Here is a 24,767-nt window from a genome sequence, read left to right on the forward strand (position 1 = left end):
TTTTTTTTTTAAATCGTGTAAATCGTAAATCGGGGGAGGGCGGGAAAACCGGCACACTAAAACAACCCTAAAACCCACCCCGACCCTTTAAAATAAATCCCCCACCCTCCCGAACCCCCCCAAAATGTCTTAAATTATCTGGGGTCCAGTGAGGGGGGGGTTCCCGGTGTGATCTTCCACTCTTGGGCCACTGGTGCGTTAATAGAAATGGCGCCGGCGCCATTTTGGTTCCTGTCCCCCGACGTCACGAGCGCAGGAGATCGCTCACGGACCCCCGCTGGACCCCCAGGGACTTTTGGCCAGCTTGGGGGGGGCCTCCTGACCCCCACAAGACTTGCCAAAAGTCCAGCGGGGGTCCGGGAGCGACCTCCTGCACTCGAATCGTATTGCCGTATTGCAAAATGGCCATACGGCCGGCGCCATTTTGTATTGTATATCGCCTCTAACGATTTTTGACGATTTAAAATATATTGGACGATATTTTAAATCAAAAAGTCAAAAAAGGATTCACATCCCTAGTGCCTAATCCCCTTGCACTGGCCCTGGGTAGAGGGGCAGGGGCTATGGAACATGCTACAGAGCTTGCTGCCAGATTGATGTGTGTGGGATCTGCTCTCTGAGGAGCAAGTCAAAATCCAGTAGACCCTGCAAGTAAAATTACTTTCTCTTCCAAATACTATCTTAAGAAATAACTGGCATGGCTAATGGTAAATCGAGCAACATAGAAGTGACTTTTGTGGTGTCACATGGCGTCAAAAGATCCAAAAACAGAACATGGCAGCTGGCAGGAAGATGGAAACCTCCATTACCACGGTCATGAACAGGGCCAGTTCTAGCTTTTTTGCTGCCCTGTGCAAACAATTACTGTGCTAACATCTACCATTGTGAGACGGGTCTCCTCTGCCAAGGGTCCCTGGACTGCTACTACTGGATCACCTCACTACTGCCACCTCTAGTGGTATCATCCAGCTGTATAATAAAAGACAAATCTCTGTGTTTGCACGTCTCGAGTCTAGCCTAGTACTGCGGTTCATCACGGGGCTCCTCCCTGTGGGAGTGGCCATCACCGCAGTACCCAAGAATCCACTCCAACACCTCAAAACCATAACAGTACCCTTTGGTGATGGCAATTCCCTGGATTAGAGGGCTAGAGAGCTGAAAGCCTGTGAGCCACCCTTCTAGTACAGAGAAGGAACAGCAGTGACATTATCACCCCAGAGTAAGAATTTTTGAATTTAAGAGTTTTCTCCTTTAGTGTTGTGAGAACATTTTTGATCCACCCCTCCTCACCTGGGGCTGGGCTGTAATAGCTCTGTTACATATTTCAACCAACCTTTCCTTCAGAGGGGTCACAATTAGAGGATTGGGAAGCAGGAGCAAGATCTGGGGATCCTCAACTGGTTCTCCGCCCCAAGAGACCAGGATATAAGCTGGGTAAAAGAGAATGAGCATTTGGACTCAGGTGAGATTTTCCGGGAATAAGGGGATCCCCTCTCTTAAAGGATTCTTTTGGCTCACTGGGACAGTTTATATACTGAGAAAGAATGATAAGTCTTGAGAGAAGGGACACCTTCCCAGAGAAAGAGAAACCCTTGCAAGAAAGACAGCTGTAATTTCACGTTTTTTAATTGATTACTGTGTTATGGAGTCTCAATTTAGTGGACCCTTGGGCCGACCTGCAGGAGACTGGGAAAGGTGTTCAATGACTCTATTATGTGGCAGGACGGGAGGCAGATGTTCAGGCAGGACGCAGAGGTGATCTTCACCCTGGAGACTGGTATTCCCCCGGGAGGAGCCCGTAGGAGCCCAACCGCTGGGACCTAGGCGGCTTCACCCTTGGAAGCCGAAGCCCCCCGGGGAGGAGCCCATAGGGGCCCGGCTGCTGGGACTTAGGACTGAGAACTGGAACCAGACTAGAACAGTAGACAGGAACTGTAGCGAGACTCGAGTACTGGAACCAGGTAGAAACTGTAGCAGGACTCGGGTACTGGAACCAGGCAGGAACTGTAGCAAGACACGGGTATTGGAACCAGGCAGGAAGTGTAGCAAGCAGGCAGGAACCAGGCAGGTACTGTAGCAGGCAAGCAGGAACCAAGCAGGTACTGTAGCAGGCAAGCAGGAACCAGGCAGGTACTGTAGCAGGCAAGCAGGAACGGAGCGAGTACCAAGGCAGCTCACTCCGGGGCACGAAGCAACAGGGAACCAGGAGGAAAACCCGTTGCAAGGCAAAGACTGAGTGTCCGCGGCCGGCTTATCAAGGCCGCGGCGTCTGACGTCAGGAATTGGGCGGAGTCACCACTGGCGGAAAACGGCCTAGAAAAGTGCCCAAGTGGCGCGCGCACGCGCGCGCCTAGTAGCAGAGCATCCACGGGAGGCCTCCCAGCGGTGCGGCCCCCATGGGGACGCTGCCGAACAGGCCGCAAACCAGGCCTCCAGGAGCAGGAACAGGTCCAGGAGCACAGAGGTAAGGGTCTGGTCACAGCGCTCACGGCCAGAACCGCAACAGTACCTCCCCTCTTACGCCCATTCTTAGCTGGTCCGAGTTTACTTGGGTGGTCCAGATGGAACTGCCGTAATAAGTCCTTGTCAAGGATGTTACAGGCCGGTTCCCAAGAACTGTCCTCGGGTCCGCAACCCTCCCAGGCAAGCAAGTACTCCCAGCGTCGTTGATGGAACCAGACATCCAAGATCTCATGTACATGATACGTAGCTTCTTCCGGTACTGAAGGATCCGATGGTTCAGGAGCCAAGGAGTGGTATCTGGACAAAACAAGGGGCTTCAGCAATGACACATGGAACACGTCATGTATGCGCATGGAGGAGGGCAGGCATAGTCGATATGAGACTGCTCCCACTCGTTCAGCGACTCGAAACGGCCCACAGAATCTCGGAGCTAATCTTCGAGAAGGAATTCGTAGCTGTAAATTCTTACTGCTAAGCCAGACGTGGTCTCCTGGGAGGAAGATAGGCGCTGGCTGACGATGCCTATTTGCCCATTTCTTGGCGGACTGGGCGGCTTTACAGATCTTTCTCTGGATAGAGGTCCATAAGGAAAGAAGCTGGCGGGCTGAAAATTGCACTGCAGGGAGTGCACTAGGTTCAGGCGAAGGCAAGGGCGGTCCAAGTTGCTTCCCATAGACAATGAGGAAAGGCGAACTTCCAGTAGCAGCATGCGTGTGATTATTATATGAGAACTCCGCCCACGGGAGTAACTTGGCCCAATTATCTTGTCGTTCATTCACGAACGAACGGAGAAAATTCTTTAAGGTTTGGTTAGTCCGTTCCGTTTGCCCATTACTCTGGGAATGGAACGCAGATGAAAGACTAAGTTGCATTCTGAAGCGTTTGCAAAGTGCTTTCCAATATCGAGCTGTAAACTATGGTCCTCGATCGGAGACTATATCCTGCGGAAGGCCATGAAGTCTAAAGATATGCTGAGCGAAGAGATTGGCTAGGTCAGGTGCAGAAGGCAACTTTAGCAAGGGGACAAAGTGCGCCATCTTGGAGAATCGGTCTACGGTCACCCAAATGACCGAATTACCTCCTGAGACGAGAAGGTCCACGACAAAATCGGTGGAGATGTGTGTCCAAGGCTCCACCGGAATGGGTAATGGTTGCAACAGGCCCCTGGGCTTTCCGATGAGCAGCTTTTGGACGGCGCAGGTGGGGCAAGAGCCCACAAAGGCTTGGACGTCCTGTCTCACCGTCAGCCACCAGTAGAATCGGTTCAACAGGTCTAAGGTCCCTTTACAGCCAGCATGGCCCCAAGTGAGGGAGTCATGGGCCCAGGTGAGGACTGCTCTCCGGGAGTGACGTGGAACAATGGTCTTTCCTTGGGAGGACACCAAAGTTGCTGCAAGACTCACTTTCGCAGAATCCAAAATATATTGGGGAATGTCAGGAGTCTCTTCGACCTCAGAAGAGTGCGAGAACGCGTCGGCTCGAACATTCTTAGAGCCGGGTCGGTAGCGTAGAGTAAAGTCGAACCGATCAAAAAACAGCGACCATCGGGCTTGTCTTGGGTTCAGGCGTTGAGCTTGCTTCAAGAAAACTAAGTTTTTGTGGTCAGTGTAAATCGTAACCAGATGGTTAGCTCCCTCCAACCACTGTCTCCATTCTTCCAGGGCGAGTTTCATGGCTAGCAACTCTTTATCACCAACACAGTAGTTGCTCTCTGCCAGGGAGAATTTCTTTGAGAAATAAGAACAGGGTAACAATTGTCCAGAATCAGAGGCTCAAGACGGCCCCCACGGCCACATTGGAGGCATCAACTTCCACCACAAAGGGCCGGCTGGGGTCCGGATGACAAAGGCAGGTATCTAACAAGAACGCCTCCTTAAGAGCCTCGAAGGCTTGGCGGGTGGGAACAGGCCAATCCACCGCGTTGGCCCCCTTTCGGGTGAGGGCCATCAACGGGGCCACAATACGGGAATAGTTAGGAATAAAGTGACGTTAGAAATTGGAAAAACTGAGGAAGCGTTGCCACGCCTTAAGGCGCCTCGGCCGGGGCCAATTCTTAATGGCTGCCACTTTCTCAGGATCCATTTGAAAGCCTGTTGCGGATATTATGTAGCCCAGGAACGGCAGGGACGTCTTTTCGAAACTACATTTTTCAAGTTTTGCGTACAGACCAAGCTCCCTAAGTATTTGGAGCACTTGATGGACATGCTGACGGTGTGAAGGCAGGTCCTGGGAGTAGACAAGCACATCGTCGAGGTAGACGATTACGCAGGTGTTCAGAAGGTCCTGTAACACCTCATTCATAAGGTGCTGGAACACCACCGGGGCATTACATAAGCCAAAAGGCATCACAAGATATTCGTAATGCCCGTCTCTGGTATTAAAAGCGGTTTTCCACTCGTCTCCGGAACGAATTCTAAGTTGTATGCACCCCGTAAGTCCAACTTTGTGAAAATCTTTGCTCCCTGGAGCCTATGGAGGAGCTCCTGAATTAGCGGGAGCGGGTAACGATCCCGCTTGGTAATGGAATTTAGGCCTCGATAGTCTATACACGGTCTCAGCAAGCCATCCTTCTTGCTGTCAAAGAAGAAGCCAGCCCCTGCAGGCAACTTGGACGGGCGAATAAACCCCTTGGCCAGGTTTTCTGAAATGTACTCTGACATGGCCCAGGTTTCAGGTGATGATAAGGGATATACCCTTCCTCGGGGGGTGGGGGGGGGCATGGTTCCAGGTAACAGGTCTATAGCGCAGTCATACGAGCAGTGCTGCAGAAGGATCTCCGCCTTGGTCTTGGAAAAAATATCCGTAAAGTCCTCATAAGGTGCAGGAGGACCTAGGGCGGAGTGCATCAACGGGAGTGCAGGAGCTCTAGGCACTTTCATACAGTTAGTTAGGCAGAAAGGGCTCCACTTGACATTTATCGCAATTGCACTAATTACCTGTGCGAAGAGCTAGGTTAGCGCAAATTGCGATACCATTTCAGATTCTGCGATAAATGCCAGACCTGTTGTATTTCCTGCATTCAACCACTGGGGGACCATTTTTAATGGTCCCAGACACACGAGAGAGAGAGAGAGAGAGAGATGTGAGTCCATCAAGCTAGGTTGAGAGAACATTGCACAAATCTCATCTTAGAGTGAGTTTCCTCACTCCGAAGGCCAATTAGAGTGAGTTTCCTCACTCCGAAGGCCAACAAATCTTCACAAGAGACCACTGTTCTGTTTGTAGGTGTCACATAGAATGTCAAAGTGGCCCCTAACCCCCTACACTCTTACCTAATCCCCACCTCGAGTTACTAGGTGGGCCTACCATAGGGATACAAATACCTACCTATGGGCAATGATATTATGGCCAGTCTCTCTCTCTCTCTCCTCCTATTTGCATTGCATTTTGAAAAATGACCCCCTATGTTCCTGGACGACAAGTCCATAACACATTATTAGTAAGGTAAACTAAAGAAAGCTATTGCTTTCCCTGGGAATGAGTAGGAATTTGATCTACTTTATGGGATCTGCCAGGTACTTACGACCTGGATTGGCCCCAGTCTGAGGCAGGATGCTGGGCTTGATGGACCTTGGCCTGACCCAGCATGGCAATTTCTTACATTCTTATGTTAATGTGGCGGGACGAGGGAAGGAGGGAGTAGCAAGGAGTATGTACTGGAGAAAGAAGCCATCTGCTCAGCCAATTTTCCAGCTGCCCTCTTCAATTTGGCTTCTTACCTCTATATTCCACATAGAGACATCCATTGCCAAAGTCTCCAGCTACCTTTTTATTGCCAAAGCCAGGAGCTTTTATGTGATCTTTAGTCTCTTTTACCTATGTGCTGCTTTTGACACCATTGATCACCATACCAAAGGATCAGTTATGAGTGGGATACCAAAAGGAAAGCCTGAGGAACCAAAATCAATCACTCCATGTCCCAAAAAGTCATGGCAAATATGCCTTTTCAAGCATGATGTAGTGACAAACTCATGCACCTAGCAAATTAAATATAGATAGATTCAACATTTTAATGCATTTCTTACTACATTAGATTGGTCCCAGTTAAATATGGAGTAAAAAAGTAAATTGGATTGTATAATTTCAGAGAAGGAAATGAAGGAAGCCATTAAAACTAACTCTTTGTACATCACCGGAACTGAATGGTTTTATTATGGAATTTTATCAAGCCTTTAATAAGTTGACTCCCAAACTTAAATAATATGAGGATTTGAGTAAAATTGATAGAACCTTTGCTGATTATATGTAGCACCCTCCACTGAGGTGTATGTGTGTTTCCTAGTCAAGATGGGAAGGACCATAGAATAAACATATATGCTTATTGGTTTGAAACCTGGAGGGGTCTAGACAGTGACCCATACCCCGAATACCACACCCTGTGGCCTTCACAAATAACCTCTCACTCTTAGCATATTAGGTACAATCACCACACCAGGATAAAACAGTTAATATCCCTTTACTAGTATCTTGTAAAGAGACAAATCCTACCAGAGCAGTAGAAGGGTAAAAAAAAAAAAAATTAGAAAACATAGGATATCAAACAAACAATTGGCTGCATTTTTTCACAGGATAATAAACTTACTGTTTTTTCTTAAACTAACTAATGCATGAACAACAAGGATAATGGACCGTTTGCCCTACAGACAGTGTACCTGCAGTGGGTACTTGGAATATGAGATAGGGAAAAGAAAAAACAAATCAAGTAAACAAACTTTCAATGATATCTTCAAAGGAAAATCTGATCCAAACCAATGTCACTGGTCTGGGAGAGGTGCATTCTGACCCAAAAAGCACAAAATGAGGGACTAAAAAACAGAACAATGATGAGGCTCTTATTGAAGGTAAGCTGACAGGTTGGCAAACCAACCAGATAAACACTACATTGTGTGAAAGGCATCTCTGCCCTGGGGTGCCAATTCTGGAGCAGATGTAAGTGCCAGGAGGGTGACAAAGAAAAGCGGTTGGTGACAACCTAGATAATTCTGTTGCCGCTCGAGGAGGGGAGATCTACCATGAAGTCGGAAGATATATGGGTCCGAGATTCCTTGGGGGCCGGCAGCAGCTGTAACAGCCCCCAAGGTCATCCCACCAAGGGCTTCTGACAAGCGCAGGTGGGACAGGAATCCACATAGGCCTATATCTCCTTGTCCATCAGTGGCCACCAATAGTATTGCTTGAGTAAGAAAAGAGTCTGTGCACGACCAGGGTGACCCGCCACCTTTCAATCATGGGCACACTCTAATACTTGTTGCTGGAGTCGGGTCGGAACTACCATCTTCCCAAGGGGAATGGCTTGGGAGGCGGCTATCAAGACGCGTGCCGGATTGATGATGTAGCTGGGGGGATGCGGGTTATTTTGCTGCTCCAAGGATCGGGAGAGGGCATCGGCCCTAATATTCTTGGCAGCTGGCCTTACTTCACCATGAAGTCAAAGCGGCTAAAAAACAGGGACCAGCGAGCTTGATGGGCATTCAGGTGAGCGTGGCGAAGATGCTCCAAGTTTTTGTGGTCTGTATAGATCATGATAGTGTAATGGGCCCCCTCCAACCACTGATGCCATTCCTCGAAAGCCAGTTTTATAGCTTGGAGCTCTTTATCGCCGATGCCATAATTTCTCTCTGCTGGAGAGAATTTGCAGGAAAAGTTAGAGCAGGGATGGAAGGTTCCCTTAGCGGTGAGCTGGCCCAAAACTTCCCCAACAGCAACCGAGGATGCATCAACTTCCAAGATGAAGGGGCGTGTGGGGTCCGGGTGACGGAGGCAAGGCTCCCGAAGGAAGGCTTGTTTCAGGGTTGTGATGTCGGTTTGTACTTCTGCAGGCCATTCTCTGGTATTGACTCCTTTCTAGGTGAGTGCCATGAGCGGTGCAACCAAATGGGAAAAGTGTATGATGAAATGCCTATAGAAATTGGCAAAACCCAAAACTTGTTGCAGGGAGCGAAGGCCCGAAGGCTGTGGCCAGTACCAGATGCAAGCCACCTTCTCCAGATCCATTCTGAAGCCAGTACTGGAGACAATATACCCCAGAAAGTGGAGAGATTCTTCCTTGAACAAACACTTTTCCAGCTTTGCATAGAGTCTGTGGGCGGCAGGCATTGGGAGGACTTGTTGGATGTCGTGATGGTGAGATTGGTGATCCTTCGAGAAGATGAGGACATCATCAAGGTAGGCCACCACACTAGTGTAGAGTATGTCCCAAAAGCTCTCGTTCATCATTGATTGGAATACAGCAGGTCGTTGCACAGCCCGAACGGCATTACCAGATATTCGTAGTGGCCGTCTCGGATATTAAATGTGGTCTTCCACTCGTCCCCAGGTTTAATCCGAACCAAGTTATATGCACCTCGAAGTTCTAGTTTGGTGAAGATTTAGGCTCCCTGCAAGCGGTCCAATAACTCTGGGATGAGAGGCAAGGGGTACCAGTCCTTTTTGGTTATGGTGTTAAGCCCCCAGTAATTGATACAAGACAGAAGGGAGCCATCCTTTTTAGCCACAAAGAATAAGCTGGCCCCTGCCGATCACTTTGTGTGGCAAATGAACCCCCCTCTCCAAATTTTCCTGAATATATTTTTTTATTTTATTTTTATTTAATAACTTTTATATACCGACGAACGTTGGGAACATCTCGTCGGTTTACATAGAACAGAACTTAGCAACAGGCTTTACAATTATTGCATAATTAAATAAGGAACATTTAGAACATACAAATAACAGAATAGATTATATAAGTAAAATTATCAAAGTGGGATACGTGAAAGAGGTTATCTAAACGGGGGGGGGGGGGGAGATTCTGAGATATAGGGGGGTATCCACAATTAAAGGAGGTATATATACACGTGATTGGGAACCAAATTTTTATATACAAATTTTTTTTATTTTTTTTTTTTATATATATACAAAATGTAGTCCTGATAAAATATACTTGGTCATGGCCTCGGTCTCAGGCAGGGACAGGGATACACCCTTCTCTGTGGAGGGATGCTACCGGGGAGCAGATCGATTGCACAGTTAAACGACCGGTGTTCCGCCAAGTTTTCCGCGCTCTCCTTGCAGAAGACATCTGCGTAGGAGTTGTACTGCGGAGGTAAACCCAGTGAAGCGGTGGCTAATAACAAAGGAGGGCGTGCAACAGGGCGGAGATATTCCTGGCGGCACCGGGGGCCCTATTTGGCCAACTGAAGCGTCTCCCAATTGATGACGGGGGAGTGCTGCTGAAGCCAAGGCAATCCGAGGACAATAGGGTGGATGGCTCTTTCGATAATATGAAATGCTTTCTTTTCATGGTGCAACATGCCGGTCCAGAGGCGGATGGGAAGAGTGGTCCTGATGATCCTCCCAGGAAGCGGGTTGCCCAAAATGGAGGAGATCACCAACAGAGTGCTTCACGGTTTGTTGTAGACCTAATTGGTCAACTAGGTCCTTCAAAATAAAGTTTCCCCCGGCACCTGAGTCTAAGAGGGCCAAGGTAGGAAATGCATACTGGTTCGTAAGTATGGCCACTGGGAGCACAAGTTGGGGGGCGGGCTTTGTGAAACCTAGAACCACCTCCCCAGCTGGTTCTAGGCCTGGAAGTTTCCCAGCCACTCCAGGCAACGGGCCAGGAAATGCCCCTTCCCTGCACACTACAGGCATAGGCCCATGGTTTGGCAGTGCTGTCTTTCCTCAGGGGTCAGGAGGCTTTGTCCCAATTGCATGGGCTCCTCCTACCTTTTAGCCCCGGATGCAGAGGGGAGTCCCTACCAGGGGTCTGGAGAAGGACGGTGCCAAAGGGATGGGTATACGGGGTGGCCGCAACTCTCGGGTGCGCAGCTGGAAACAATCAATCCAGGCGGCTAGATCGATAAGGGAGTCCAAAGATTCTGGGAGATCCCGGGCTGGTAGTTCATCCTTAATGTGGGAAGACAGCCCCTCCAGGAAGATACTCCTCAGGTTGTCCTCTTGCCAGTTTAACTCAGTGACCATGGTACGAAATTCGATGGCGTAGTCTGACAATGGCCGCACCCCCTGGCGGAGGTGGAGGATATCAGAGCTGGTGGCAGCCGGTTGGTCAGGTTCATCAAAGTTCTGTTTAAAAACTTGAACAAAATGTTGCAGATCCTGGAGGAGGGGATCCCCTCATTCCCAAAGCGTTGAAGCCGAGCCGCGGCGAAGAGGGAGCGAAGAGTAGGTATGTGGGTTCAGTTAGGGGTTGCTGCGACCGAGAGCCGCAACACTAAATGCAGAGTAATGCAGTTAGGATGCAAAATCCGTAGGAGAGGTAAAGTTTTGGAGGTGAAATTCTTCTAAGCACAAAGGAAGAGTGGGATCTGGAAGTGATTGTATCTGATGATCTTAAAGTGGCCAAACAGGTGGATAAAGCAACAGTAAATGCCAGAAAGATGCTTGGCTGCATAGGGACAGAAGAGGTCAGCAGAAAAAGGGAGGTGATATTGCCCCTGTATCCCTGGTGAGACCTCACTTGGAATGCTATGTACAACTCTGGAGACTGCACCTTCAAAAGGATATAAACAGGGTGGAGTCAGTCCAGAGGTGACTACTAAAATGGTCATTGGTCTTCATTCTTGTTCGGGTTGTAGACCCCTGGTCCGAGGGGGAGTGGGCCCCACAGATCCCCACTGTTGGCAGGCAAGGCAGTAGAGGAGCAGAGACCCCACTGGAGTTTCACCACTACCAGCCCACATTCCCCTCAGGTTGAGCCCTTGGTACTGGGGCCAGTTGGATTTACATGGGGTCTCTGAAGGTCCTGGTGGAGTGGTGACGCTGGCTGGAGGCAGGTGCAGGGTTTCGACAATGATGAGGGTCGGAGTTCAAGCAAGGATAGATGCTGGCAGCGAACCTTGATGTTGGATATTCAGGCTGTGGTGGTGGCAGGCGGCAAATCTCGTATTCGGTTATTCAGGCTGTGGTCGTGGCAGGCGGCGAATCTCGTAAGTGGTTATCCAGGCAGGGGTTGTAGCAGGTGGCGAGTCTCGTAGTCATATCCAGGCAAAGGTCAGGGTCCAAGGGCAGTCCAAACGCAGAATGGGTCAGGAGCGTGGGAACACCCTCCAGGGAGGAACAGGAGCAAGAGCCAAGAAGCCAAGGCAAGGTCTGCAGGCCAGACCTTGCCTTAAATAGAAAAAGCGCCGACAGCAGGAGGGAGGGGCCGTGGCAATTTCCTGCCATGGTCCCTTTAAATCTCAGAAGGCAGCACGCATGCATGCGTAAGGGTATTGGGGAGAGAGAGGAGCCCGAGGCAGTGTGCAATTGCGCGCCGGGAGGGAGCAGTACCGGAGAGGCTGGCTGTGACTGCCCGGCGGGGATACCAAGAGGAAAAGCTGTGGTGGCGCCCCACCACCAATGTTCCAGGGCCTGCCTGAGCCACACCATGTGTGAAAAAGAGAGCCCAACGGGCTTTGCGGGGGTTGAGATGCTGCGCCTGCTGGAGGTGTACAAGGTTTTTAAGGTCCATGTAAACCGAAATACAATGTTGTGCCCCCTCAAGCCATTGACGCCATTCTTCGAATGTGAGTTTTATGGCCAAGAGTTCTTTGTTGCCTATGGCATAATTCCATTCTGCCAGGGAAAAATTCCTTGAGGAGAAGGAGCAGGGGTGCAGGGGCCAACATGATGAGTCATGTTGGCTGAGCACCGCCCCTACTCCCTCGGAGGAGGCATCCACTTCCACCATAAACGGAAGCCTGTGATCTGGGTGCTGGAGCATAGCTTCTATAAGAAGGCCCCTTTGAAGGCTCGAAAGGTTTCTACTGCCTCAGCAGGCCAGTTTTTAACCCGCCGCTACCAACGTTCCATGGCCTGCCCGAGCCGTGCCATGGCGCAAGTAAGTACATGAGGCCGTTCTTGGAGGGCTGCAACCAGCGAATGTAACATTTCTAAAGCATATGGGCCAGACTTAAAGATCTAAATATGTATACCCTAGATGAAAGATGAGACAGAGGAAATATGATAGAGATATTAAAATATTTCAAAGGTTTCCATGCACAGGAGGATCTACAACGAGGGGTCATGGAATGAGGGTAAAAGGAGTAAATTCAGGAGTAATGTTAGGAAATGCTTCTATACACAGAGGGTGGTGGATGTATGGAACAGCCTCCCAGTGAAGGTGGTGGAGAGAAAAGCAGTATCTGAATTTAAGAAAGCATGGGATAAATACAGGGAATCTGTAAGGAAGTGATAGGAATTATAATACTAAATGAATTGGGCGGATGGGCAGACTAGATGGGTCTTTTTCTGCTGTCACGATTCTGTTTCTATTAGCTAATTTGCCTGGAACCTCTGAGTATGTGATCAGTGAATCTCAGTTTCCTTTTGACTTAGGTCTTATGCCAGTGTTCTTACATCTTCCAGCTATCTTGCTCACCCTTTCATTTGAGATCATTTCCTTTCGGCTAATCTTCAGAAGTATTCAATAATACCACATTTCAAATGCAGGAATTTCCTGCATGATCTCTTTACATTGGGGCTGATGTTGTACAAACCACTCAACAAAGTTTTAGCTGCAATCTAGCTGGCTACGGTGAAAATTTGCCTGTATCTAGATGGCCATAACATCACCAGCTAGGTTTAAACTTGATATCTGATCACATGGACATAACCAGCTATTCTTAGATGGCCAGAACTGAAAATTCATTCTAACCAGCTAAATTTCTTCCCTCCCTTCCCCTACTACTGACCACACCACTCACTTGAGAATGCCTATATTATAAGCCATCTAGTGAAAAAAGCTGGTGCATTTAGCCTGAAGGCAGGGATAAAGTTTCATGAGGTTGAATACAAGTCTCCTAACTCCCAAAAGGGTATATTTACTTTTTATCTTTATTTAAAATGTATTAACCACTTACACGTAAGCGATGTACAATTAAAACTTTCACAAAATTACATAAATACCACAGGAAGACTTCCAATGAAAACATATCAAAACATGTAAAACAAAATATTGTTGTGTAAGGCATTACTAAACTGTGTTAGGAATTTACCACGCAGTAACTGCCTTAAAGTAGGGATAATGAGCGGTATTTTAAATACTGCATGTAATTTACCCCAAATATCACCAAAATGATAATGAACAGTTTTGCATGCATATTCTTTGCAAATGCACGCAAAACAGCTCATTACTAAGCAATTTTATTTTATTTTTTTAAACTTTTTATTTATACAGATTTTATATTACAATATTCAAGACATTCTTGAAAATGAAAGCAGAAATAGACATTAGAAATTAAATATCGGAAATAATCAAAAGATAACAAAGCATGATTAGGGATCCAGACACAATTCAAGGATAATAAAATAAAGAAAAACTGACACTAAATAGGGGCTCTGTTTAACCAGGACTCACATCTGCCTATTCAAAATTAAGTAGCTGCAGACTGAGGAGAAATATCTCCTGATGGCATCTTATCACTTAGAAAATGAGACAACTGAAGAGGCTGAAAAAAAGATAAAGACACATCTCTATTACTAGGTAATTTCATGCTAATAAAATATAGCTTGCTTGAAAAATTGCAAACTGTGTTATTTTCATGAAAGCTACAACTGAAGAGTTATAGCTAACTTTGCCATCAGGATATTAACGTGTATACTGAGGTTCCAAGGACTGTGTCTTAAAGGGCCCGAGTGGCCTGAATGAAGCACCCCCTCCCCCTTCCCCCCCCCCCCAAGAGTAAAAACAACTCCAGGGTCTTATGAGACGCACTGCTCCCTCTCCCACCATCTCTAGATGTAATAGGAATACAAAAACACATTTCAGATCATGAAGCAAAGGTTCTTCCCTCTCTTCTAACCCTGTCCCTTTTAAAAAATTGCCCCCAAACCCCTCCCAGGCCTCAGGACTATCCCCCAACTCTAGGTAACCCCCTCATACCCCATCAATCATATCTTGCAATCCCAGGTGGGCCAGAGGGGCCTAGAGCACCCCTTAGGCTCCGGGACTTGTGTGGTTTAAGGAAAAACGGTGCAGTCCGGCCTCTGTTCAACTTATGCCCAATCACATGATAAAGGCTTGTTGATAAGCAGCTGGCTGGCGCCATTTTTCCTCTGACAGCACAGAGCCTGGAGCCTAAGGGCTGCTCTGGGCCCCATTAGCTCACCAGAGATTGAAAGGTGTGATTTGGGGGGGAACCAAGGGGGTGGGCTAAGGTTAGGGTGTAGTTCTGAGGCCTGCGGGAGTAGTTTGGAGGCTGAGAGAATTCATTTGTTCAAAGGGGTGGGGCCAGGAAGGGGGAGGGGCCTTCACCAGATTTTGAAATTTATTTTTTCTATTCCTATTACGTTGGGGGCTGCTTCTAGAGGTGGTGAAAGGTGGGGGGGGGGGGGTATCTCACAGGTCTTCCAGGTTTTATTTACTCTTGGGTTTACGTACCCTTTGGTGGGGGTGGGGCTTTGTTCAGGCCACTCAGGCCCTTAAAAAGAAAAGATGCTGGCCCTAGGCAAATGAGCTGCTGCTGTATGGCATTTGGGGACAACTAGTCCACCACGGTATTTTACCACCAAAGAAAAGTACTGTGGGGTTTACTAAACTGTGGTACTGAATATTTTTCACTCTAGTAAAAATACTGTAGCTTAGTAAATGACCCTTAAACTTAGGTGATTAGAACCTATTAAAAATTTACCCCATCAGTCCCTGCTTCACTTCTGTATCCTCTCCTACCACTGAGAAGATGTATGCACTCCATGGCATTTCATTTACCTTGAAATCAAAGCTCCTTTGAAATGCTATACAGACTAAAAACTACGTTTTTTTTGTTTTTTTTTTACTTTCCCAATTCTTTATATTAAACAGTTTACATCTTCATCATAGTGGCTGTTTCAATATAAATCCATCTCTGTTTTCATATGATCTGCTGTCCATTTCTTCTGGCTTTATTTCTGGTGCAGCGCTCAAATTGAGCAGTGGCCCAACGGTTTGGGTCCAGAAAATTTTGAGCTTGACCTGTGACGCTTCAATACTCATTGGTGACCAACTTTCCATGGTCAGAACAGCACTGAAGCTGGAAAAAGTGATTATGTACCTAATCAAAATATTATGCACAATAAATTACAGATACAGCAGAGGCAGGGCTGCGGGGATCTTGTGTGGAGGAAGAGTCACAAATAAGAGCAGAGGTGCGCTCAGCGGCTGTGAGCACGGGTGGAGCAAGCAAGGTGCTATCATATACCCAACATGAAAATGTCAACATATTTTATGCAGGCAACCTGCTTTTTCTCAGGAGGCCTTCTCCCAGTTTCAGAGAATATTCTAGATTCCTACTACTAGGAAAGCTGATATAGAAATGCTGAGATGAAAACTTCCAAAACTAGTGAATATTTATCCCTGAGTTTTAATAGTTTTGCCTGTTTTGTGTTTGCAAAACTGTTCAAATATGCAGTAATCAGTCATCTCTTTCTGTGGTAATGAACTCATTCCATAAGGAACTATTGTTTTTATGACAGAGGCATTCAGCTATTGTACTGAAATCTAAATAATGCTGTAAGATGCCTTTGAGCATTACTTGATAAGGCAAGCAAAAATTAAAAAAAAAAAAGTTATTATTATTCCCTTGTCCTGAGAATGGTACAAAGGACAGAGAAGTAACTAATTAGCTGGAAGCTGTATAAAATTATCGAAAGTCCACCTCAGAACCAAAGTGTAAGAACGGTATCTGCTAAACATAACCAGACTGGTAAAATCCCGCGTACATTTTAGTGTATGTGTGTGAAATGACAGGGGAAGCAGAACTGACCACGTGTAACCCAACTCCGACTTTATAGTAAAGCAAGGCACCTTCATATTTCTACAGCAAAAGGCTGACCAGCCTTGCATTTTTGTACCATCCTGCTCCTGTTTTTTAAAAACCCGAGGCGATAAGAAGAAACTGAACTCGGGAGGGTTCTAATCCTCAGAGGGTTCCGAAACACTGAAAAGAACTGAAAATAATCCCTAACTGGTTTCGCTCTACCCCCCCCCAAGCCTCCTTATAAATGAGAGAAATGAAAGACTGGATTATTTCAAGGTCATGCTTTGAATGGCTTCTGCTGCTTACCTGGCTGTGGATAGCCGCTCTGCCCATGGACGGCAGGAAGGAGGAGCAGTGCGCAGAAAAGCGTTGCCGTCATTCCGAGAGCCTGCGTGTGAGAGTCACAGTCCGTTCCATTCTACGATTAAAAAGCCTGAGCCGCCTGCGCTGGTGACATAACCGCAGCTAGGGGGAGGTGCACGCATTCCCCAGGACGTGATACTACACGCACGTGAGCGGTGCAGAACAGCAAGCGCTCACAGATCGCGATCACTGTAGAGTCTGAATGGGAATTGCCGATCTGTTAGAGTTCTTTTTATTTTTTGGAATTAGCAGCTCACTCTGTTAAAAGAGGACTTTTTAGGGTGAAGTGCACCTTCGGCAAGATGCAGCGGGTTGAGCAGTCTTTTAACGTGCACAGAAGCGCACAAACTGATGGCAGATGCTGCTGACTGCAGGGACCGTCTAGTTTGCCCAGTTTCCCTCCTGTTGCAATGCCCTGGATCCCACTTGATAATGGCTGTTTTCCCTTCACGACTTTGCAAAGAGGGATCCGCTGTGCTTGAATTCTCGTACTGCTTTGGCCTCTGCCACCTCCACCAACCTTTCTGTGAAGAAGTATTTTCTAAAGTTACTTCTATGCCTCCCTCCTTTGAGCTTGGTATCATGATCTCTAGCTCTAGATCTTCCTTTCCATTGAAAGAAGTTTGCTTTTTGTGCATTATTAATATCTTTGAGGTATCCGAATGTCTCATTCGTGTCCCCGTTTCCTCACCTCTCAGGTGTACATATTTGGATCTTTAACTCCAATTTTATAGGACATTCAGGGATGGGGCAAGGGTATTAGGGGGTCATAAGCATAGCTTTTGCCTTGCATCACTTCCCTTCACATTTAACTTTTTAATTTCAATAAATAGATTTAAATCAAACTTTTTAAAATTAAAAGTGAGCCTTACTATGAATAACAAATTTGCATTTCTAATTACAGATGTATTCCAGATGAAAAGAGAATATGATACTGACTGTAACACAGTAATCACGTTCCGCTCTTTCTTCATGGGTGCACACCTGACCTAATACATGCAGGCCATAATAGGGAACAGCTGCAAGGATGTGCCGTTTATATTCTAACAGGGATAGCCCCCAAATGGAGCAAAGGTACACAATAAAATGCTCTCATTCATTTCAGCATGCAGCTGTCTCTGAAAGCAGTAAAGAGAATGCCCTCGATATTTATTTATTTCATCAAAGCCCAGGGCAAATTACAATTCATTACACATAATGTACAAACAGAGAAATACAACCCTAAAAACCACATCATATGCAATCCATTAGACCCCATGATTTAATTCCTAAATGCACCCAACATTAGGTTCATGCCTACTTTGCCAACCCTCGCCTTGCAGCCACTTGAGCCTACCTACTCTGTAATAAGAAGGGAGATCACCCCAGTTTATCCAATTATTTCAATTAGAATAATGGGCCATGTTCTAGCACTAGTTAATAGAGAACTATTAACCAAATAATTAATTTCCTTTTATAATTAGTGGTTCCCAATCTTTTTCATGTTGTGGCCCACCCAGTGTTGGGCTCACATAAGGCACACATTGCTTTCCCTTTCCCCCTCCCGCAAACTCTTGCATAACCACTTCCCTCCTCTCCTCCATTCCTATAGCATCATCCCCTTCTCCTACTACTCTCTTGTAATAATCACCTTCCCTCTTCCCTCCCCCAGCATAATCAAAGCATCTCCCTCCACTCCTCTGGCATAACCACTCTCCTCATTCCCCAGTCCCTGCAATAATCATCTCCCACACCCATTTCTTGGACAATCCTTACCTGTCCCCTACTCTGTCACCCTGTAATGCCTCCATGCTACCTTTCCACTCTGCAGTCAGAACTGTGCAGGGCTGATGGGTTTCGCGAGACTACAGGGATCCACAGAGTTCTAACTGCGGAGGAGAGCCTACCGAGAAGGAGAGGGCAGCAGCGGGTAAGCAGCAATGCTCACCAACTCCTCCTGCTGGCCGGGAGAGAACAGTAGGGGGCTAGGAAGATAAAGAAGCCCTTTTCTCCCCCGGCAACAGATGCGCTGCTGTGTTTTGCAATAACTGCAACCGTGCAATGACCTTTTTAGGTAGGCCTTGATACAACCCATTGCAATAATCAATTCGTTTGGTTATCAATGAATGTACAACAACATCGAGATCTTTCCTTACCAAGAACAGATGAATTTATTGAATCAAATGATGCAAGCACCATAGAACAAATTTGCTGCTCCATTGATAGAACACGATCCAAATAGGACACCCGAGCTTCTAATGGATTTGTTTGATTTGGATTCATTTGACTTCAGCTTGGCAACATAAATGAACAGGATTATGAGTTCCATTTATTGTCTATTCAACCATAATATCTCTGAATTTTCCAGATTCAGTTTGAGCTTATTGTGTTCCAGCCATTAAGCATGTTCTTAAACATATGTGCAGCCATCTCTGGGATGGAAGATTACGTTCTCTTTGCAACTTGGACTGCATAATAGCCTCAGGTGTTCAGGGGGGAGAAATTGATATTACTACACACATTCAATTTGAATATTAATTATCTTCACTCCCAATCGTCTTCACCTGACTCTCCCAACCCTGGAATCACCACAGGATAACAGAATAAACCTCTATCATTGCTGCCTCCTCCTCTACTGGCTTCCATCTGAAGTCATGCGGACTCCCGAGGTCTAGCGAGACCTGCCGGCCCCGTGCATTTCCAGTTTCAGAAGGTAACCAGCCGAGGAGGAGGCAGCGGCAGACCAGGAGTGCCGCTTGCTGACCCCTCTCGCTGGCCAGAGGCAATTACGCAGGGGCAAGGAAGAGAGTCACCAAAGCTTTCCTGCGGGCAACGGCGGCTGTGACCCACCCGCCTTCCTTCTCTCGGCATCAGCTGTGAAGGCAGCAGCCCTCACTTGGCCTGCGATCAGCCATCTCTTCCTGTCTTTCCCATGGTAATGGGATGGACCCAGGCACCTCACGCTGTGATCAGCCCGCTCTTTTCCTGCCGCTCCTTTCCGTGGCAGGATTTCGCCATTCCCCACCCCGTCAGGCACACATTTTGTGCTCTAGGGCTAGGCAAATGCCTAGTTTGCTTAGTGGTTAAACTGATTCTGAGGACTTTTGGTGTAGAATCCGTACCATTTTGGTAGTCCTTTTCTGGACTACTACGCTGTCTATATCCTTTTGGAGGTGCGGTCTCCAGAACTAGACACAATATTCCTGATGAGGTCTCACCAATGATTTATACAGAGGCATTGTTACCTCTTTTCATTTTCTTTTTTACTGATTATTCCTCTCCCTATTCACCATGACATTCCTCTGGTCCTGGTCACTGCCTTATCAGCGCAGTAGCCGGGTTGGTCTAGTGGGCTAAAAATGAGGGGGTCGCCAGCATCTATCTGGCCAGGTCTGTTTGACTGACTATGTATGTAGAACTAGTAGCAAACAACTGGATTTAGATGCTTTAGAACAAACAATGACCATTAAGAGTGGGCTTCTAACTGCTTATCTGATGTGTGATGTGAGGATTATTATTGACTGATGTTAAATTTGCAATTATGCAAATAAAGCCACACTTCCCTAGAGACCGGCTGAATCGGTACAGCGGTTGTGGCAGTGAACCATCCAGAAAGACCAAGAGGACCTAGGAGGTCAGATGTTTGAGCAGCAGCCGTGCTGGTATTGGTAGCTGTTTGTGGTTAGATGTGGAAAGGGAGGGGTACTTGGTGTGACCTAAATAGGGGGATCTCATAAGCTCGTTTACCCATGGTGCTAGAGTACAAAGGAGGAAGATGACAAAAAACTGTCTTGCAGTATGGCTGGCAGCCAGGAAATATCTTCAGCAGCGTAAGCAGGAACAACAGGGCAGGCTAGGCAATTGGTCTTTTTATGCCGTCACCTACGATGCCACTATGTTATCACATTGTTTTGTACCCTTAGATCTCGGTCTAAACATATCGGATAATCTCTCCTCCTTTTTGGTGTACATTGGTATCTCATCATATGCTGCTCTCTTGGATTTCTGTATCCCAAAGGCATGACTCTTTCATTTTTTTCACATTGAGTTTTAGCCAGGAAGCATTCTCAAGCTTTCTTAGAGTACTCCTTCTGTTGTGTTCTCCATCAGTAATATATATATATATATATACACTCCATTACAGATGTTACTAATATCTGCCAAAAGAACATTTTTTTCCTACTAACCCTTCTGCAATAACGCTTATGAAAATATCGAGCAGAAATGGTCCAAAGGCTCAGGGGCAGCAAAACGCCTTTTTGGTTGAGAGGGGGGCAACCAAGCTCCGCCCCCAAGCTCCACCGCATCTCCACACCCGCTCTGTCCCCTCTGCCGATTTCTTACTTTACGTTTACAGTTAATGTCATTCTTTCTTACATACATTCTTTGCGTAAATCATAGATTAGAATTATTCCTTTCCAGACCTACCAATAAAATGCTTGATGCTAGAAAACCGCTATGGTCTTCCTTCTGCCTGTGGGCGGGGATGGCCTGCCACCTAGAAAACAGCATTACTAATAGCAATGTAAGTCCTAAGCGACCTATTCTATTCTGGACTATGTCTGGAGAGAGAGAAGATATCATCGAGTTTCAAGAGATGTAATCAGAAACCAAGAAAATGTGGCCCAAAGATTCCGAAACAGTCCTAATTGTTTGGACATTACTGGCCTGCTTAAAAAGAACATCCAAGCTCACCTCAATATGTCACCCAGCATTTACCCCCTGAAGAAATAGGAGATGAGTGAATGGTGAGGGCTTGTGTATGGTGAACTCTCTCAGGGTGAATGAAAGGGTATTAGGCACCCTAGGTGAATTGAGCCCCCCCCCAAATCACACAATAATAATTATGCATTTATAATAATAGATTTTACATGAAAAAGGACATTCAAAGTAGAGTCTTCTGAGGTAACATTATCAGTTACAACAACATGCATATTATATTTACATACACTGCTGTAGTGCCAATGAGAAAACTCTGCAAAAGGCACTTGGAACCCATAAGGTATCAGGACCATTGAAAAGTGTGTTGGATTTGGTGCTTGGCCCTCAGAAAGACAGTAGTAAACTGAACTACAATTACAATATACTATACCTCTCAAGGCTAAACACTAACTGCCAGCATTCAAACAGGAAAAACCCTAACTTTGAAAACTCAACACTACAAATATTTCTCCAGGCCCTAAAACACCAATGCACATTCTGTTAGGAAAACAGAACAAGTCAGGCTGCTATAGATTGCTACACAGAACCTACATGATAGCAGAATACCTCCCCTCAGTCATACATGCAGAGCACAGTCAGACTCTCACGAAATACAGAATAAACAGGCCATAAAGGACAAATAGAAAATGCATTCAAAAATTGAACTGGAAATCACAAGAAGCTTGACTCTGTATACAGTGCAACAGTGGAAAAACAGAGATATCATCATTCCTCATTAAACATCAAATACAATCAAGAAATATAACACATCAATCATAATACTAATAAAAAGAATAAATATTTCAAAACAGCTGGCAAATAGAAAAACAGTCTGCAATTAAAATCATAAAAATGTTTGAAGAGTTCACAAAAATCAATAAAAAATTTCAAAACACTTAATAAGGATAAAGAAATTCCCTGCTCTTCCCTGAGATTGTTCTGGATTAGTGGAGGGAGGGGGCTGCATACAAACTGCCTAATCTCTCATACACACACACACACACACACACACACGCGCGCTCACTCTTCTCTCCCTCCAGAATGCAAATTGGCAGCAGTCTCCACCTTCAGCCCAAATAGCTAACTGGACTCCTCCTCCTTCCTCCCAGGGCATGGGCCAACACTGATCTTGCTCCTTTCAGCTGCAATGACCGCACCACTTTTTTCCCACCTGCTCAGGCCCATGTGTCACAACTTCCTCTTCTGTGCCCGTGCAGAAGGAAAGAACAAAGAGTCATAATTGTTGCAGTCTTGACACTGCTGTGCCACCCCCAAAATTGTGGTGCTCTAAGCAGCTGTCTAGTGCTTCCTCTGGCCCTGCACTCACTTCCACTCATCCCCACCCTTTCCTTATTACTCCCCTCTCCCACACTCAGTCACTCACACCCCTTCCTTTTCCTTGCCTCTTTCTCACATCTACCCTTCCCTTTCTTCCCCTCATTTACATCCCCTTCTCTCTCCTATCTCCTGTCATTCAATCCTTCCCTTCCCTCTCCCCTTCTCATCTCCTCGCTCTAATCCATTCTATCTCACGGACTTACCTGTATCCCCTCTCCTCCCCTCCATTTTTACTCACTGAGCATCTCCATTCCCATCCCCTCTCACATTCTCATTTTGTCTCTCTCACTTTCCTTTCTTTCCCCTCACATCCCACCCATCAATAGGATCTTTTCCTAACCTGTGGGCGTGTCACCATCTCACTCTGCTGTGGGGTCTTCCTGTCCACAGGAGGTGGGAACCCCACAAGTGGGTTATTATTTGGTGGCACTGTTGTGACAGAAGCTGGGGCCTTCTTTTCTGCCTTTAGGCAGGGATGGCTTGCCCCAAGATAAATTTGGATGGGCTAGGACCTGGGTGGCCCTCCCCGTTCTGAAACCTAAGCAGTAGTGCCAACTCCTACTTGAAGAAAGTCACTAGATCCAATGTGAAAATTCTCCAGATTGGGTTAAACGTAGCTAAAACCATATTGTTGCACAGGGGCGTCAGCATAGCTGGTGATCCTAAGATTGGTGGGAAAAGAGGAGTGGCTCATGCTCACATAACCTCTCTTGCTCTCTCAGAAACTGACACACACATACCAACCTTCTCTGTCACACACACACTTTCTGAGACACATTCAGACACTGACACACACTCTCACACTCTCTGAGACACAGACACACACACACTATAAGAGTGTGCATTCATTGGTCGATTCATGTCATTAATTTCGGCAATACGTGCCTAACTCATGAATGGTTTGAACATGTGCAAAATGGATGTGCACGCATACGCGTATTTCGCCAATTGACGTACGCACACACTATCCGTTTTACACACATACTATCCATTCATGAGATACGACACACTTCTGTAGGGAGATCTCATGTTTTACTACTGAATCACCAAATATGTATCATAATAGACAAGAAATGTACAGGCCAGTGTGCTGACAGGCCACAAAAGCACTGTCACAGCTCAGTGAAAAAAAAAAGAACTTTTGCCCTGATACTCTGAAGGATACTTTATCAAGATGCGCCTGTTTGTAAGTGCCTGTTTAAATAAAAAAAATCTAACAGAGACAATTAATTTTATTTATTTATTTATTTAGAGCTTTTTTATACCGGCATTCATGATACAATCACATCATGCTGGTTCACAGGTAACAGGGGGAGTGATAACTTTGAACAATTAACAAGTGGTGAGAAGCAAAAAAGTAAAAGTTACAATAAAACAGGGGAAGCTGGAACTAGGAGAAGAAGAAGAGAAGAAGGAATAGTTTAACCAATAACAATGAGAGGAATAAATTATTTACATAGTGCTGACAGGTATCTTATAGGTAGCTGCAGTCTGCCTATTGAATACAATATTCAATACAACTTAAGCTCATAAGCCAGGAGTCAGGGATCAGCCAGGGCAAGATTCAGAGGTCAGAAAGATCCCCACCCTTGGAAGAAAGGGGGGGGGGGAATCAGAGACAGAAAAAAACATTCTGCACACAGCTTGGTATAAAAAAAGTGGCAGGCCTCCCCCCCCAAGAAAATGGGGAGGGGGAAAAGACCTGCAATGGGGCAATAAAGAGAAGGGAGCAAGACCTGAAAAAGTGAAAGACCCCCAGGGGAAGCGGATCCTGAGAAAAAACCCTGAAACCAGAGAAGGGACCCCTGAAAGAAGAGAAAGGGGAGCCTGAAGCAGACCAGCAGCTCCTGCTATTGAGGGAGAAGACTAGGTGTGGCCAAGAGACTGGGGCAGGAGACCAGAGAGAGGAGACGCCCTGCTCAGGTGCAGGGTGTCTCTGAGATGGTGAGGGGTGAGAGCAAGCCCAGATAACCCAGAAAGTACCAGAGCCAGAAGCAAGTCTCCTTCCGGGACCATCTGCCCACTCTGCCAGTACCAAGCCCAGGAAGCAAGCCTCTCCTCTGCCCACATTCTCTAGACCTCCAGCCAGCCTCTGCTTCATAGACAAAACAGAGGGATATCACCTGAAGCTGGGACCAGGGGTAAGTAAGTTAGCCATAAGTATTAATATATTAAGCAGGCTAAGGTTTATGGCATGTTTGTTACCAC

The 24,767-nt window shown here is 46.5% G+C and overlaps 1 protein-coding gene across 1 annotated transcript in view; it reads right to left on the reverse strand.

Moving 5' to 3' along the window:
• Positions 1-16,617, reverse strand: part of IL7R (interleukin 7 receptor) — a 107,010-nt gene extending 90,393 nt beyond the window's left edge. The window contains exon 1 of the mRNA XM_029578871.1: positions 16,485-16,617. Within this exon, the coding sequence (XP_029434731.1) occupies positions 16,485-16,557 (73 nt within the window). The 5' untranslated portion in view covers positions 16,558-16,617. The remainder of the gene's footprint in view (positions 1-16,484) is intronic.
• Positions 16,618-24,767: the final 8,150 nt, after the last annotated feature.

Source organism: Rhinatrema bivittatum, chromosome 1, assembly GCF_901001135.1.
Source record: "Rhinatrema bivittatum chromosome 1, aRhiBiv1.1, whole genome shotgun sequence".
In the NCBI taxonomy this organism is placed as follows: domain Eukaryota; kingdom Metazoa; phylum Chordata; class Amphibia; order Gymnophiona; family Rhinatrematidae; genus Rhinatrema; species Rhinatrema bivittatum.